The 14,563-nt window shown below is 42.3% G+C and overlaps 1 protein-coding gene across 1 annotated transcript in view; it reads left to right on the plus strand.

The window, feature by feature from the left end:
* Window positions 1–14,523, plus strand: part of PSKH2 (protein serine kinase H2) — a 23,283-nt gene extending 8,760 nt beyond the window's left edge. Inside the window, exon 3 of the mRNA XM_004697730.1 lies at window positions 14,218–14,523. Coding sequence (XP_004697787.1) covers window positions 14,218–14,523 — 306 coding nt within the window. The remainder of the gene's footprint in view (window positions 1–14,217) is intronic.
* Window positions 14,524–14,563: the final 40 nt, after the last annotated feature.

Below are 14,563 nucleotides of genomic sequence, written 5' to 3' on the forward strand. Positions count from 1 at the left end.
CTGGGATAAAGGAGACAAATAAGCCATCAAGGAAGCTGAGACGGGGAAGGTAGACGTCTGGGCCTGTGAAGATTACCGAGGAACCAGAAAGCAGAAGCTCCGAAGAGACAAGAATCTTCCTCAGAGTGAAATTCTTTCCTTCGAACTCAGACTTCTAGCAAATTATGGACTTTGGTTAGGAATAATGAATGTGAGCCTATAAATTTCCATTGTTATAGCCATCCACCTGTGTTTCTTTTAAAGCACGTATGAGGGCTAAAGTTCTAGAGTGCTGGACATGTGGGTCCCTGTGGTCTGCAGTGCGAGCCCTAGCTCCATTTTGAGTCTTGACATGAATTCAGGTCACATTTGAATTCTCGCTGGCCATTGCACCTGCAGCAGTGTGGCAGTTTTGCCCTCAGGAAGAGTGCTTTTGAAAGTGGAGTCCGACTCCTAGGTAAGCCCAGGGAGGGGCACTTTTGCCCTCAGGTTTACACAGAGCACAGAATACCCACAGTTGGGGTCCTCGTGCTTATGATTGCGTGGCACAGGGTCATGAATCATACCTCAGGAGGTCATTTGGCATGTAGCCAGGGGGTTGAAGTCCCAGAACCAATCCTGTAAACTTAAAAAAAATCTCAGTATTGTGTGTATGATAATCATAATCCTTTCCCAGTTTTTGTAGTCCTGTCTGCAACAGTGCTGAATTGATCTGTAACCAAGATAATGTGGTGGGTTTTTTTGGTCCCCTAATTATATACTCCTCTAGGATTACCATGAGTTGGAATCAATGTGATAGTAAATTTTGGTTCTTTTGGTATATAAGGAGGTCTCAGGACCCCTGGTGGCACTATCTTTAAGTGGACTATTGGACTTCTACCTGGCAAGTTGATAGTTCACACACACCAGTTGCTCTTTGGGAGAAGGATGAGGCTTTCTGTTCCTATAAAGATTTAAAACCTTAGCTACCCTACATGGCAGTTTTGTTGTCGTGGTTAATGGACCTCCATGGCTGTGAATCCATGGACCCTACTTCACGCTCTGTAGTAAATAAGTGCAGGTGCTGTTTTCGTTAGGTGCCATCAAGCTGTTTCTGACTCATGAAGACCCTGCTACGATAGAATGAAGCACTGTCTGGTCCTGTACCAGCCCCTCCGTTGTTCTTATAGTTGAGCCCATTTGAGCAGCGATGTGTTAATCTATCTTCTTGATGGTCTTGTTCTTTTTCAAGTACTTTCCCAAGCATGATATCCTTCTACAAGGACTGGTATCTCCTGACAGCATAGCATGTACACAGCACTTCTTCCAGGAGCGATCTACTTGTTCATTTGGCAATGCGTGGTACTTTCAATGTTCTTTGCCAGGACTATAATTCAAACACATTAATTCTTCTTCGGTCTTCCTTAGTCACCATCGAACTTTCACATGCGTGTGAGGTGATTGAAAATACCATGGCTTGGATCAGACACACCTTAGTCTTCGAAGTAGCATCTTTGCTTTTCAACACTTTAAAAAAGTCTGGTGCATCAGATTTACCCAATGTAATGCATTGTGTGATCTCTTGACTTCTGTTTCCATGAGCATCGATTGTAGATTGAAGCAAGATGAAATCCTTGACAACTTCAATTTTTTCTCACTTTATGATGATGTTGTCCATGGTTCCAGCTGCAAAGATTTTGATCGTCTTGACGTTGAACTGTAATCCACACTGAAGGCTGCAGTTCTCGGTCTTCCCCAACCAGTCTTTCAAGGCCTTCTCACTTAAACAAGCAAGGTTGTGTCACCAGCAAACTGCAGATTATGACTAAGGCTCCCTCCAATCCTGATGGTTTCCCTCATTCAGGATGATGGTCTTTGTCGCGTGTAAGGCTTAATAAACGTCCCCCTTGCCCCCTTAATCTAAGGTGCACTAGATAATAAGATATTTGTTTAGCTCATAACTAAAATCACAGTTAGAACACACTCATTGTGTGAATCACTTCTTTGTCTTGAATTAAAGTGTTACAAGTGAATTAAATAGAATAAGCAGTTCCAGATATCTGTTATACCTATGGTGACTATACATATATATGTATATATATCCACAATAAACCAAACTCCATTGTTTGCCATTGAATTGAGTCTGACTCAGCAAAGAGTTATATATTTATTATAAATAACATATATAGAATTTTAAAGCAAATAGCTGGCATATCTATACCGTAGTCCTATTTATTTAACTAAAAAATATCTACTATACTATCCTTTAACTGGATAGTATTCTAGATTTTAGTGTAAAATAAAGATTTTGCTTTTTAGTAATCCATAATTGACCACTCCACTTACTTTGTTCTTTCCCCATTCTAAATACTGTTGAGTAGTACAGTTAATTACATTTGCATCTGTTTTTGTTTTCTTAAACAGCTCTTTAAAGGCTGGGTCCCTATTACATGCCTCCCTTATCTGTAAGGTTACTATAAAAATCTAAGTATAGAGAATTTAATTTTGAAAGTTTAAAAAATATTAAAAATTCTGATTCATAACTATATGAGGAAATGCATCTGAAATGTAATTCTATTTTGTGCATAGCTTACAAACCAGTTTATGGGAAGGTAGGCTATTATGTAATTCATATTCTGAGTTGCTGAATTGATTAGATTTATTCTGGAGTATGATGGTGGATTGGAGGGATACATTTACTCCCTGGGATTTGCTAGGTAGGGTGGGTGTTTCCATTTTCCAGTTGTCTCCTCCAACTCCAGAGGAGTTTGGCTCCATTTCAGACAGCAGGAACCAAACCGAAACAAAAAAATCTCACTACTGTTGAGTCAATTCTGACTCACAGCAACCCCTTGGGTTTCTGAGACTTTAAATCTCTACAGGAGTTGACAACCTCATCTTTCTCCCACAGAGCAGCTGGTGGATTTGAACCACTACCCTTGTGGTTAGCAGCTCAATGCTTAACCCACTGTGCCAATGAAATGGGGGGCACCCTGGTGTCTCAAGCGGTTAAGTGCATAGCTGATAACAGAAAGGTTGGCAGTTTGAACCCATACAATTACTCCAAAGGAGAAAGACCTGGGTGCTCCCATCGCTAAAGATTATAGCCAAGAAACCCCTATACAGCAGTTAAACTCCGTCACATGGGGACACCATGCATGGAAATCAATCAACAACATCATGAAATCTGTCAGCCTTTTTCTTTATTTTCTTATTAGGAGGAAAACACACCACCTTTGTAAAGGAAGGGAGGCACAGGCCCTGGTGGAAAAGGGGCCATGAGAACAAAGAACCATGCTGGGAAGGCCTTTGCTTGCTGTTGGCAGGTGCCATCAAGTCAGTGCCATCTAGAGCCCCTGTGCATGATGAAGGGGACATTGTCCGATCTTGCACCGTCCTCACAATGCTTGGGCTGATGGTGGCATAAAATGCCACTCCATGGCATTCTAGCAGGGTGGCAGAATTCCCACTCGAGGCAATCACCCTCAACCTGCATCCTTCTGCAGACTGTTTGAATGCCTCCGTGAGTAGCTCTGTACTCTTTCCTCTGGACAAGCGTATCTTGTGCTAGGGATTCTGAACATCCCTGAGAACGTCCACTGGAAAAAGCACAGTATCACTGTCTGGGCGCCCAAGTGGACTGGGCTGAGTGACTGGGAATTACTGTGCATCTCTCCAAATAGAAACGTGAATGCTGAAATACAAGGAAACACCATCTCGATTTCTGTGTGAGCAAGAGGAGAGGAGCTGTAGTGATGGCTGAGAAAGGAAGGGCCGTGTTTCAAACTGACGGCATGTGTGCTGTTTTGGAGGAGGGGTAGGGGATTTTAGAAAGGAGGTCATTAAAACATACCAAGTAGAAGGACAATATATGCAAAAGCACATTAAGAGAGAATTAATTAGCTACTACAAAGAAGGAATTTTAGGGTATTCATGCATGCATGTGTTTGCACCTGCCTGCTTATATGAGCATTTAGTAAGGTCAGTTTGGAGCAAGACTGATTGGATTCCACCCCAACTCTGCTGTTAACTAACTTTGCAATATTGGACACTCTGTTAGATAGGGTTCTCTAGAGAAACAAAACCAGAACACTAATAATTATTTATATAACATAAGAAATGAACAGTTAATTAATCTATAAAGCAGTACAAATGGCTCAGTGCAACTCACTACCATGAGACAGCTGTGAGACACTGGCAGTCCTTTAAGTCTTGAGGGCCACTGGGTAGTCCTCTGTAGAGCAATTCAGGCTATTTGGCCACAGGCAGCAAGCAGCAAGGCAGGTAGGTCACCAACAGTCAGTCAGATGACAGGGTCCGGGAGTCCCTAGCTCAAGAGATATATATTCCAATTGCGTGGCAAAGCAGGTCTTGAAGGAACCTCAAATTACAGCGACACAGTCCACAGGTAAGTGTCCCACAGGTAGTGTAGCTTGCAAATTGAGGCACAGAACAAGCAAGGCAACTGCACACTGGTCCGATGATCAAAGAGCAAGAGACAAGAAAGACGAGGTTCACCGAGCCATTTATCTCCCCGCCCTTCAGTTAATCCCACTTGTGTTCATTGGCCATGTGGGCACAATAAACGTTAACTATCTCAGACACATTTTGGATTTTCCCTCTCTCCCTGTTTCTAATGAAAATGCCTGCTCAGCAGGTTGTTGGGAAAATCAAGTGGGCTAATAGATGGAAAGTGCTTAGTAGAGCTCCGTATGTTGTTTGGAGCTGTGGAGTAGATTCTGACTCAGAGCAATCGTACATGGCAGAATAGACCTGCCCCCACAGGGTTCTCTAGGGTGGCATAGTGAGTTACGGGTGGGGCTGCAAACCATAAGGTCCGCAGTTTGAAATTACCACCTGTCCCTTGGGAGTACGACGAGGCCTTTTACTTCTGTAAAGGGTTACAGTCTCAGAAACCACAGGGGCGGTTCTCCTCTGTCCTAGAGATTGACTATGGGTTGGAATTGATGCACTGACAGCGAGTGAGATGGATGTTTGGGAGCCGTGACGGTGATTTCAAGGAAGGATTGGACTGCTAACTGAAAGTTTCATGGTTCAAAGTCACTGGCCCCTCCTCGGGAACAAGATGAGACTGTGCTCCTGCAGATTCACAGCTTCAGAAACTCCGCATAGGTTCTTTCTATGAGTCAGAATTGACCAAATTGCAGTGAGTTTTAGATGTATAAATGCATATATATTATATATGTGATGTATATCATATACACAAGGGTTCCCCCCACCCAATGGATTCTTTTTTCAAAACTATGTATTTAAATGTTTTTACAAAACAACCTTATCACCTTCTAAGCACTCTCCATTACACTTAACACATTTGTCACATCTGTCATTCCATTCTTGGAAACATTTTTCAAACTCATCTGGTTGGATAGCTGACAGCACCTCTCTCGTTTTTTCTTCTCTTCTACATTGTCAAATCACTATCGTTTCATGTCCCTCTGCATGAAAAAGCAGTTGCACGGAGCAAGGTCAGGTGAGTAAAGTGCATGGGGCAATAGAGGCATGCTGGTTTTTGCCGAACACTGGTGCACCAAGATGGCTGCCTGAGCAGGTGCACCATCGTGGTGGCAAAACCAGTCCCCCATTTGCCACAAATCAGGCCTTTTTTTTGCACACTGCTATGCAATCTTTTCAGAACCTCTAAATAGTAAGCTTGATTAATAGGCTGACCTGGTGGAATGAACTCCAAATGTACTACAAGTTGACGTTTAGATCTATTTGGGAAGTTGACGGACATCTAGAATGAGGGTTGTCATCGATTGACATTTTGCCTTTTCTGAAAGGAGAAAACCACTCATACACTTGGGTATTTCCCATAGCATTGTCCTTGAAACCTGTGTTCAACATCACAACAGTTTCTGAGACATTGTTTTCCAAGCAGGAAACAAAATTTCACAGCTACATGCTGCTCTCTTAAATCGGCCATCACAAAAAAAACAAGGTTTGAATGAAACTGCTTTTATGAAAAATTCACGGTGACCTGAGAGAACCTTCCTAGGTGAGCCCACTGGCTGCACCGACTCAGAGGGAGTTTCTCGATGCTCCTCTAGCAGTAAAAATGCATGCTACGAAAGCTCTGCTGCACCCAGCCCGTTTCTGTTTGTTTGCTTTTTGGTACCTTCTCATGTATAAATTATGTATAAACACATATAGTTTATTTCTGTTACTACTGCAGTATTTAGATAGTGTTGGGATATAAAGCTGGTAATGGTAGTTTAAGGCCAGATTGTGAAGGCAACATCCCAGACAGCAGCACACTTCAAGTTCTACTTCTGTATCCCAGGGTTCAGCCGGACAATGAGTCTGGCATGTCCTGGGACGTGCGTGGGGTGGGGCGAGGGGAGGCTAAAGAGCGGGAGAAGGGTTATAAAGAAGCGGGGCAATCGTCTGGGCCAGAAACGAGGGCTAAACTGCTCTGAACCACTCCTCAGAAATACCTGAATTTAATATTATGTTCATACTATTGATATGATGGTTTCTGAACTTTATAACATAGAAAGTAACTCTAAGTGTGTAGTGTCTGAATATCTGTGAAGTACAGCCGGAATGCTCTCCTGTGGCCAGGATGGCGAGACTTGGCCTCACCTACTTTGGACATGTTGTCAGGAGAGACCAATCCCTGGAGAAAGACATCCTAGTTGGTAAAGCAGAGGGGCAGGGAGAAAGAGGAAGGCGCTGTACACGGTGGATTGACACAATGTCTGCAACAATGGGCTCAAGCATAAGAGCAATTGTGAGAATTGCACAGGGTCAATTGTACACAGGGTTGTTATGAGTCAGAATCAACTCAATGGCACCTCACAACAACAACAACGTCATAGAAGGAGCCTTGCTCGTGCAATGGTTAAGTCCTCTACTACTAACGGAAAAATTTCAAACCCAGCCATAACACAATGGGAGATGGAATTTGCAATCCATTCCTGTAAAGATTTCACTGCCGTCAAGTCGACTCTGACTCATAGCAACCCTACAAGACAGGCTAGAACTGCTCCTGTGGGTTTCTGGGACTGTCACTCTTAATGGGAGTAGAAAACCTCACTGCAGACCAGCTGGCGGTTTCTAACTGCTGACCCCAAGGTTAACAGCCCATCAAGTAACCCACTGTGCCACCAGGACTCTTTCCTTTAAAGATTACAGCCTAGGAAGTCCTTTAGGGCAGTTCTGTTCTGTTCCATAGGCTCAGTGGGAGTCAGAATCAAGTTGAAGGCCTACAACAACAACGTTATGTATTGAAGAAGGAGTCAACCATTGATTAGAGGCACAAAGCTAATCTAATTTTTTGATCACTATTCCTATGTTCCCCCTTTGGGGAAATGGAACACCCCACTTTGTACTCTCTAGTTCTTTGGATCCTGGGTGCAGCGAAGTGCTGTCAAGTTGATTTTGACTCACAGGAATTCCATGGGAGAGTAGAACTGCCCCATATGTTTTCGAGGCTGCAATCTGCACAGAACCGGATCTCCAGGTCATTTGTCCTTGGAGCCTGTGAGTGGTAGGTCTTCAAATATTAAACTCTACTCGCTGATGAGGAGGCACAGCTCAAGATTTGACTGATAAGAATGAACATGGTTTCATGGCTGGAAAGCCTAAAAATTTTTTCCTTTTGGGTTAATTCATATGGTGTTTCTGACAACATTTCAAAGGTCTTCAAGGCTGGAGTTTGACATCATAACATCTTTTGGGGAGGGGGCTTTCATTTTTCTGCAAACATTTTGAAACCCCTTCATATTTCCCATTCCTTGGGTTTCATTACAAAGCAACTAAAAACAAAACAAAACAAAAAGCTAAACTCACTGCTGCCTAGTTGATGTGGACTTACTGTAGATCTTTACAAAAACAGACAACCTCCTCTTTTTCTGGCAGAGCGTCTGGTGGGTTTGAACTGCCGAACTTGCAGTTAGCAATCCACGTCTTAACCTATTTGTGACAACTGGATTTCTTTTCTTTTGCACTTGCATCCTCAGCATTGCTTTATATAGGAAATATATTCCTTTACGTAAATTATCCCATTTTACGTGTTATAAAACATAAACAAATCTATCTGTTTAGGATATTGTTAGTTACTGTCAAGTCAGCTCTGACTCCTAATGACCCCACGTCTGGAGACTGGATAGGGAGATAAAAATAAAATTGGTCTCACATTTTCTTCCTGATGAGTCATCTTCGATCCCCTGCTCCAGAGCCACTGCCCTCTCTCAGGTGATGCAATGTGAAGAAACTGGCTCCAAGATCTCCTCCAGTTGTTTGTGGTGGTGCAGGCACTGTGAGCACTGTGCCACACCGGGTCCTTCCGGGGATGATTTAGAATCTGTGTTTGAATAGTGAGCTCCGGAGGAAGAATAGTAATTTTCCAGGACACCGGTCACCTTATTTTCTTTCTGAAACTGCTTTTTAAATGTATAATCATTTGTAGTCATCTTAATCGTCTCTCTATAAAACTCACTGCACATCCTTAATATTCTTTCCAGAAAGCGTCGGTTACTTGTCTTGTAATGTATCCCTGGAGACATCTAATTTAACCTTCATTTAAACAGTCTTGGGCCTAGATAAATGTGTCTGGGTCCAGAGCCAAGCAGATGTCTAGCCAGAATCAGGGCGTGTCATCGTGTCAGCCACAGGCGTGTTGTGTCTAGACTTGTGGGAGTTACAATGTGTTTTTTCCCTGTGTTTGAGTATTTAGCAAAGATATGTTAACTTTTTCATGACCGTGATGTTTGGGATTAAAATTTTTCTTCTGTTTAAAATTTATTATTGGAAGGTAAAGCTAAAAATATTGCTGCAAAATCATAGATAGTTTTAGTAAACAACAATATTACAATGTGAAATTATTATTGTGTTTTGACACATCCTCTATTTAGGTATATACACTTCTGATGGTGATGTTTCTATCTCTCTAACCCTCTCCCAAAGAATTCTGTTCTCTGAGGTTGTTGCCACATCAAAACAGCACTTTTTGCCTTGTTGAGGGATTGAAATCACATTCTTTGAAGTGGTCTTTGAGTTTCAGAAACAAGAACTCCGAAGGCATGTCTTAGTCTAGCAGGTATAGTTATGCCTTTGTGAATGAGCATCATTGAAAGTTTTGTCCTATCTCCAGCCCTTATTGTTTGTGAAAATACCGCCGAGTCACCAAATTGTTAATCTGCACAAATCAACAACCTATGTATTTTGATCTAACAAAAGTATCCTATGCATGTATAATACTTTTCTGGACAGTGTTTTAAATTCTATACTATTAGCTAAATTAGTGGTACTATCAATAGAACTACCATAGGCCCCAATGTTCTCCAATAAAATGATAATGATGTTTCCAAAGTACACTAGAGACATATATAAACCAAAGATTTATTAATGGATTTTGAGCTCACATTTAATCATGGCCCAAATCTAGAAACAATTGTTTTATATGATGTGGCCCTATTCACTACTTGCTCTCATGAAAAGGTCGCTGCAGATATGGGTGCTATAGCAAGTGTGGTAGAGTAAGCAGATGGTGCCCGGCTATCAGAAAGAATGATGCCTGGGGTCTTAAAATCTGTCTTAAAACAAGCTACCATCTAACTGAGGTTTCAACTAAGTCCACAAGAAAGAAGCACATCAGCCAATGTTACCCCAGGATTATAAATAATAAAAGTTAAACCCAGAGGAGAGAATAGCATTAGAGCTTAAATTCTGAACATCCAATTTGCAGATGTATATAGATGGAAATGAAAGCCCAAACTCATTGGCAGGGTCCCCCCAAGGAGATTAAGCCTCTGGTGAATTCCCTTCGACTACTGACCAGGGAACAGAAGGCCTTGTTATCCGACAGAGTGAGTGCATTGTAGGGTGGCTCATCTAGTTGTAGTTAGGTTAAAATGTGGCACACTGTTATTGGGTCTTCTTCTTTTTTAATAAATCATTTTACTGGGGACTCTTACAGCTCTTATAACAATCCATACATCAATTGCATCAAGCATGTTTAATCTTCTTTTGATCCAATGTAGGCTTGTTTCAGTTTTTAATATTTTCTGCTTTTCTTTTGATTGAGGTTTTCCCCCCTCTTTTATTATGTCACTATAGTTGGCCTGTTAATTTTTGGGGGATTTTTAATGGTTTTCTGTATATGAAATCCATGAGAGGTAAATCTACAGAGCCAGCAACTGGATTAATAGGTTTTTTGGTAGGGCATGGTGAGGGAGGTTGGTACGAAATGTGGAGCTAACAAAAATGAGTATAAAGGAGGAGAAATACCTTACAATTGCTTGTAGTGATCACACAGCTCCTTTGAATGTGATTGGGCTATCAAAATGTATTACATGTGAATAAATGTCAATGAAACTATTTTTGAAAAAGGAAGTCTGAAAGAGTCAAAGGGTGAAGTTTAGGTTTTCCGATGAAATTTTAAAGAATGAGTAGGTATATTGTTGTACTGAAAAGAAAAATTCTTGATGCAATACTTCTGACCTGTTCTCACCAATGACATTTTAAATGTTTTCTCTATATGACCAGTTGTCTTGTTTCTTACTACAATCTCACTGGCCTCACAGATCTCCTCCAAAGCACTATTTTGATTGGACCCCTTTCTGAAGGTGCCCTAAGAGACCAAGACAAAGGCGTTATTGAGAGAACTTGTCTGCACCTATCCACCGATGGCAGAGACATGCTTGAACATGTTTTGTTCAGAATAGACTCATGGATGTAGACCGTGGGACCCTTGTAGCTACTTTTTGACTTGTCCTTATATTATGTTTCTAGTGAAAGCTTACAGAGAAAATTAGGTTCCTATGTAATGATTTCTAATGTAAAGATGACAGCTAACTGACTGGAAGAGATCCGTATTTGTACCCACTCCTAAGAAAGGTGGTCGAACAGAATGCTCAAATGTAGACCGTGTCACTGACATCACACGCAAGCGAACTCTGCGGCGGATCCCCTGACAGGAGCTGCATCAGTGCACTGGCTGGGAGCTGTCAGAAGCTCCAGGATTCAGAAAAGGACTTGGATCAAAGGATACCATTGCTGATGTCATGTATCTTAGCTTACAGCAGAAATCACCTGAAAAATGCTTCTTTCATTGTATTGCTATGCCAACACATTCAACTGTGTGGATCATTACAATCTATGGATAGCAGCAAGAAGAATGAGAATTCTAGAACACCCACTGTGCTCATGAGGAACGTAGACATGGATGAGAAAACAGTTGCATTTCATTCTGTTCTACCTGGGGATGCAATGACTGGGGACACACCTGAAGGCGCCCAACACCAGCCGCAACAAGGCATAGTGTTTAGGGTCCCCAGTGGCAATTCAATCCCACTAGCCAGTCGATGGGGGGAAATGGGGCTATCTTCCCATTGAAAAATCCATAGTCTCAACCCTGTCCCCATAGGGTTGCTATGCGTTACAATTGGCTTGGCAGCAGTGGGTTTGGTTTTCCATATTGTACAGCGACATTGGTTACAATTTTCACCTTGTGTCAACATTCTCATTACTTTCATCTGGTTGTTTGTTTTCTGTTAATGTCGCTTTCCACACTCCTCCCCCCTATACTTCTCCTTCTTTGTTTTAGGGTAAACATCGATCATTTGTTTCATCGAGATGATTTTTTTTAAGGAGCACAGTATTTATGGATATGGGAAATATACATACATGCTTATGGATGCTGATTTCTCTGGCACCAAGGGAGAGACAGTAGACCATACATACATATTCCCTTTGCTTTTCTCACCCAAACCCACTTCCACCAAGTTAATTCTGACTCCTGGGAACTCTACAGGACAGAGTAGAACTGCCCCTGTGGGTTTCCCAGACTGTACATCTTTACCAGACTAGAAAGCTTCCTTCTTGTCCCAGGGAACAACTGGTGGTTTTTAACTGATGGGCTTGCAGTTAGCAGCCCACTGCCCCACCAGAGCTCTTTATATTTTCTGAGAGATAATAAAAATAAGAATAGCAACAACTAGAAATTGTATTCAAAATTCAGTAAATGCATAGGCGATTTTTTCAATATTTCTTCTTTGTAGATGATTAAGACTGGAAAATGATACTCTGCCCACACTGCCCCTAATAACATGCTGTGCACGTAATGCAGAAAGCGAGTTGGAATATAAAGCAACAGACTTCTGGTCCTCATCCACACAAAACCATCTATGACATGCTGCGATTGCGCATAAAGTACGTGCAAACATTGTCAACATTGCCCAAAACAAGTCCTGAAACATCAAGTGGCTGACACCCTGTCTCTGCTACCTGTGATCCTTCTTGGAGGCAGCTGACTGGGAACACGGAGGGCCCTGTGTGTGTGTGGAGGCAATGGGCTGTGGGAGGTTCTCCCCCTGAAGTCTTCTTTTGCTCTCTTTCCTCAAGAGATGCATATGTCCCAAGTTCAGAGACAGTTTTACAGAGAAAGAAAAGCCGGTGAATTTGCAATCCATTGCACCAACGATCTTAGCTCATTATCTGAGTAACAAGGACTCTACCAAATGTCCAGAATGTGCTGGACACCAAGCTGAGATTGGTGTGCTTCACGATTGACTACTGCCTTACCATGTCTAGCTCAGGTAAAAGTGGGGCAGGAGCGAACATTACTGATGGCACCGCAAACTGGACAGGCTTTGTGACAGACATTCTCACTTTCTGGACAGCTAATCTGGTAGAGAATTTTTGTGTTTGTTTTTAATTTGCAAAGAGGTGTGTGTGTGTGTGTGTGTGTGTGTGTTTAGGGTCATTCTATGTTTTTTAAAAGGGCCTTGGTGGTCCTATCCATTAAGCATGGGGCTGCTAATAGGAGGGTAAGTGGTTCAAACCCACCAGCCTGTTCACTGGAGCAAGGTGATGCTCCTGTCAAGATTTATAGCCTCTGAAACATGATATAGGGTTGCAATGAATTGGAGTCTGCATGATGGCATTGGGCTTGTTTGGGGGACTAGAGGATTAAAAATGCAAATTCAGTCTTATGAATTTTCTGTTAAAAATACTTCAATGACTTCCATTAAACAGAATATGCTTGATTCTTGGTTGGAAAAGCTTTATCGTACTCTGCAGTTGTTGCCATTTCTTTTTCTTCTTATACAAAATTAAAGGTTTGTGGCAACCCTGCATTAAGCAAGTCTCTTGGCTCCAGTTTTCCAGCAGCATGGGATCACTTTGTGCCTCTGTGTCACCTGTGGGCAACTCTCACGATATTTCCAGCATTCTCTTCATAATTCTAGTGCGCATCTTTTTTTTTTTTTAATTGAACTTTTTATTTTTATTTTTTTAAAACATTTTATTAGGGGCTCATACAACTGTTATCGCAATCCATACACACATCAATTGTGTAAAGCACATTTGTACATCATTCTCAAAACATTTTCTCTCCACTTAAACCCCCGACATTAGGTCCTCATTTTTCCCCTCCCTCCCCGCTCCCCCCTCCCTCATGAGCCCTTGATAGTTTATAAATTGGTATTTTGTCATATCTTGCCCTGTCCGACGTCTCCCTTCACCCACTTTTCCGTTGTCTGTCCCCCAGGGAGGAGGTCACACACAGTTCCTTGTAAGCGCATCTTAATACTCACTGCCCTGGAGTCGTGTCTGACTCCCGGTGACCCTAGAGGACAGAGTAGAACTACCCCTGTGGATTTCTGAGACTGTAACTCTCTGGGGGTAGAAAGTCTCGCCTCGTGCATCCTAATAGTTTACACAGTATCATAGAAGCATCACTTTTGTATGCACCAAAAAGCCAAAAGAGTTCAAAGTTCCTCCCTTAATCGTGATAGTTGCTTGATTGCGGTGGTCTGGAACCAAACTGGTAGTAAATCTGTATATCCCCTGATGGCATCAGCAGCTAAATGCTCGACTGCTAGGATGCCTGTTTGAATCCGCCCAGAGGCTCCCAGGAAGATGGGTCTGGCCATTTGCGTTAGAAAGATCACAGCCTTGAGATTTCTGCTCTGCACACATGGGGCCGCTGTGGGTCAAAACTGACAAGTTGGCAAGGAGCGACAGCAACTGCGTGTGTGTATGTATATGAATTTAATTTTGTTGTTGAGAAATATCACAGCCAAATAGGTAAGCACCAATTCAACCATTTCTACATGTATAATTCAGTGATGTTGATTACATGCTCCAAGGTACTACCTACTTACGTTTAATGGTCAATCATGTTCACATCGCTGATTTGAGAAAATGTCTTGTAAGTGTTGCGCATTGATTCTCTTTGTTTTTCTGTGTGTTATGTAATATATGCCTTCACAATTGTAATGTCTTCCTTCTCAGCCTTGGCCAAATGTTTCCCACTTGGCAAAGGACTTTATAGACAAACTGCTCTTGCTGGACGCTGGTCATCGCATGTCTGCTGGCCAAGCCCTGGACCATCCTTGGGTGCTCACCAGGGCGGCAGGGTCTTCCATGAAGAATCTCCAGAGGGCGATTTCCAGGAACCTCAGACAGAAGGCCTCTCCCCACTCTCGGAGCCCCGCGTCTGCACAATCTTCTAAGTCATGCTGTTCTGACAAATCGAAGCGTAAGTGGAGCAAGAGAAACTTAGGGGCAGAAGAATCATCACAATCCGCACTTCTGTGAGCAGATCAACTTTCACACGATTCCATCCAGCTTTAAGGCA

The sequence above is a fragment of the Echinops telfairi genome, unplaced genomic scaffold (genome assembly GCF_000313985.2).
Source record: "Echinops telfairi isolate 266 unplaced genomic scaffold, ASM31398v2 ScPeMD7_1;HRSCAF=3_0, whole genome shotgun sequence".
NCBI classification, from domain to species: Eukaryota; Metazoa; Chordata; class Mammalia; order Afrosoricida; family Tenrecidae; genus Echinops; species Echinops telfairi.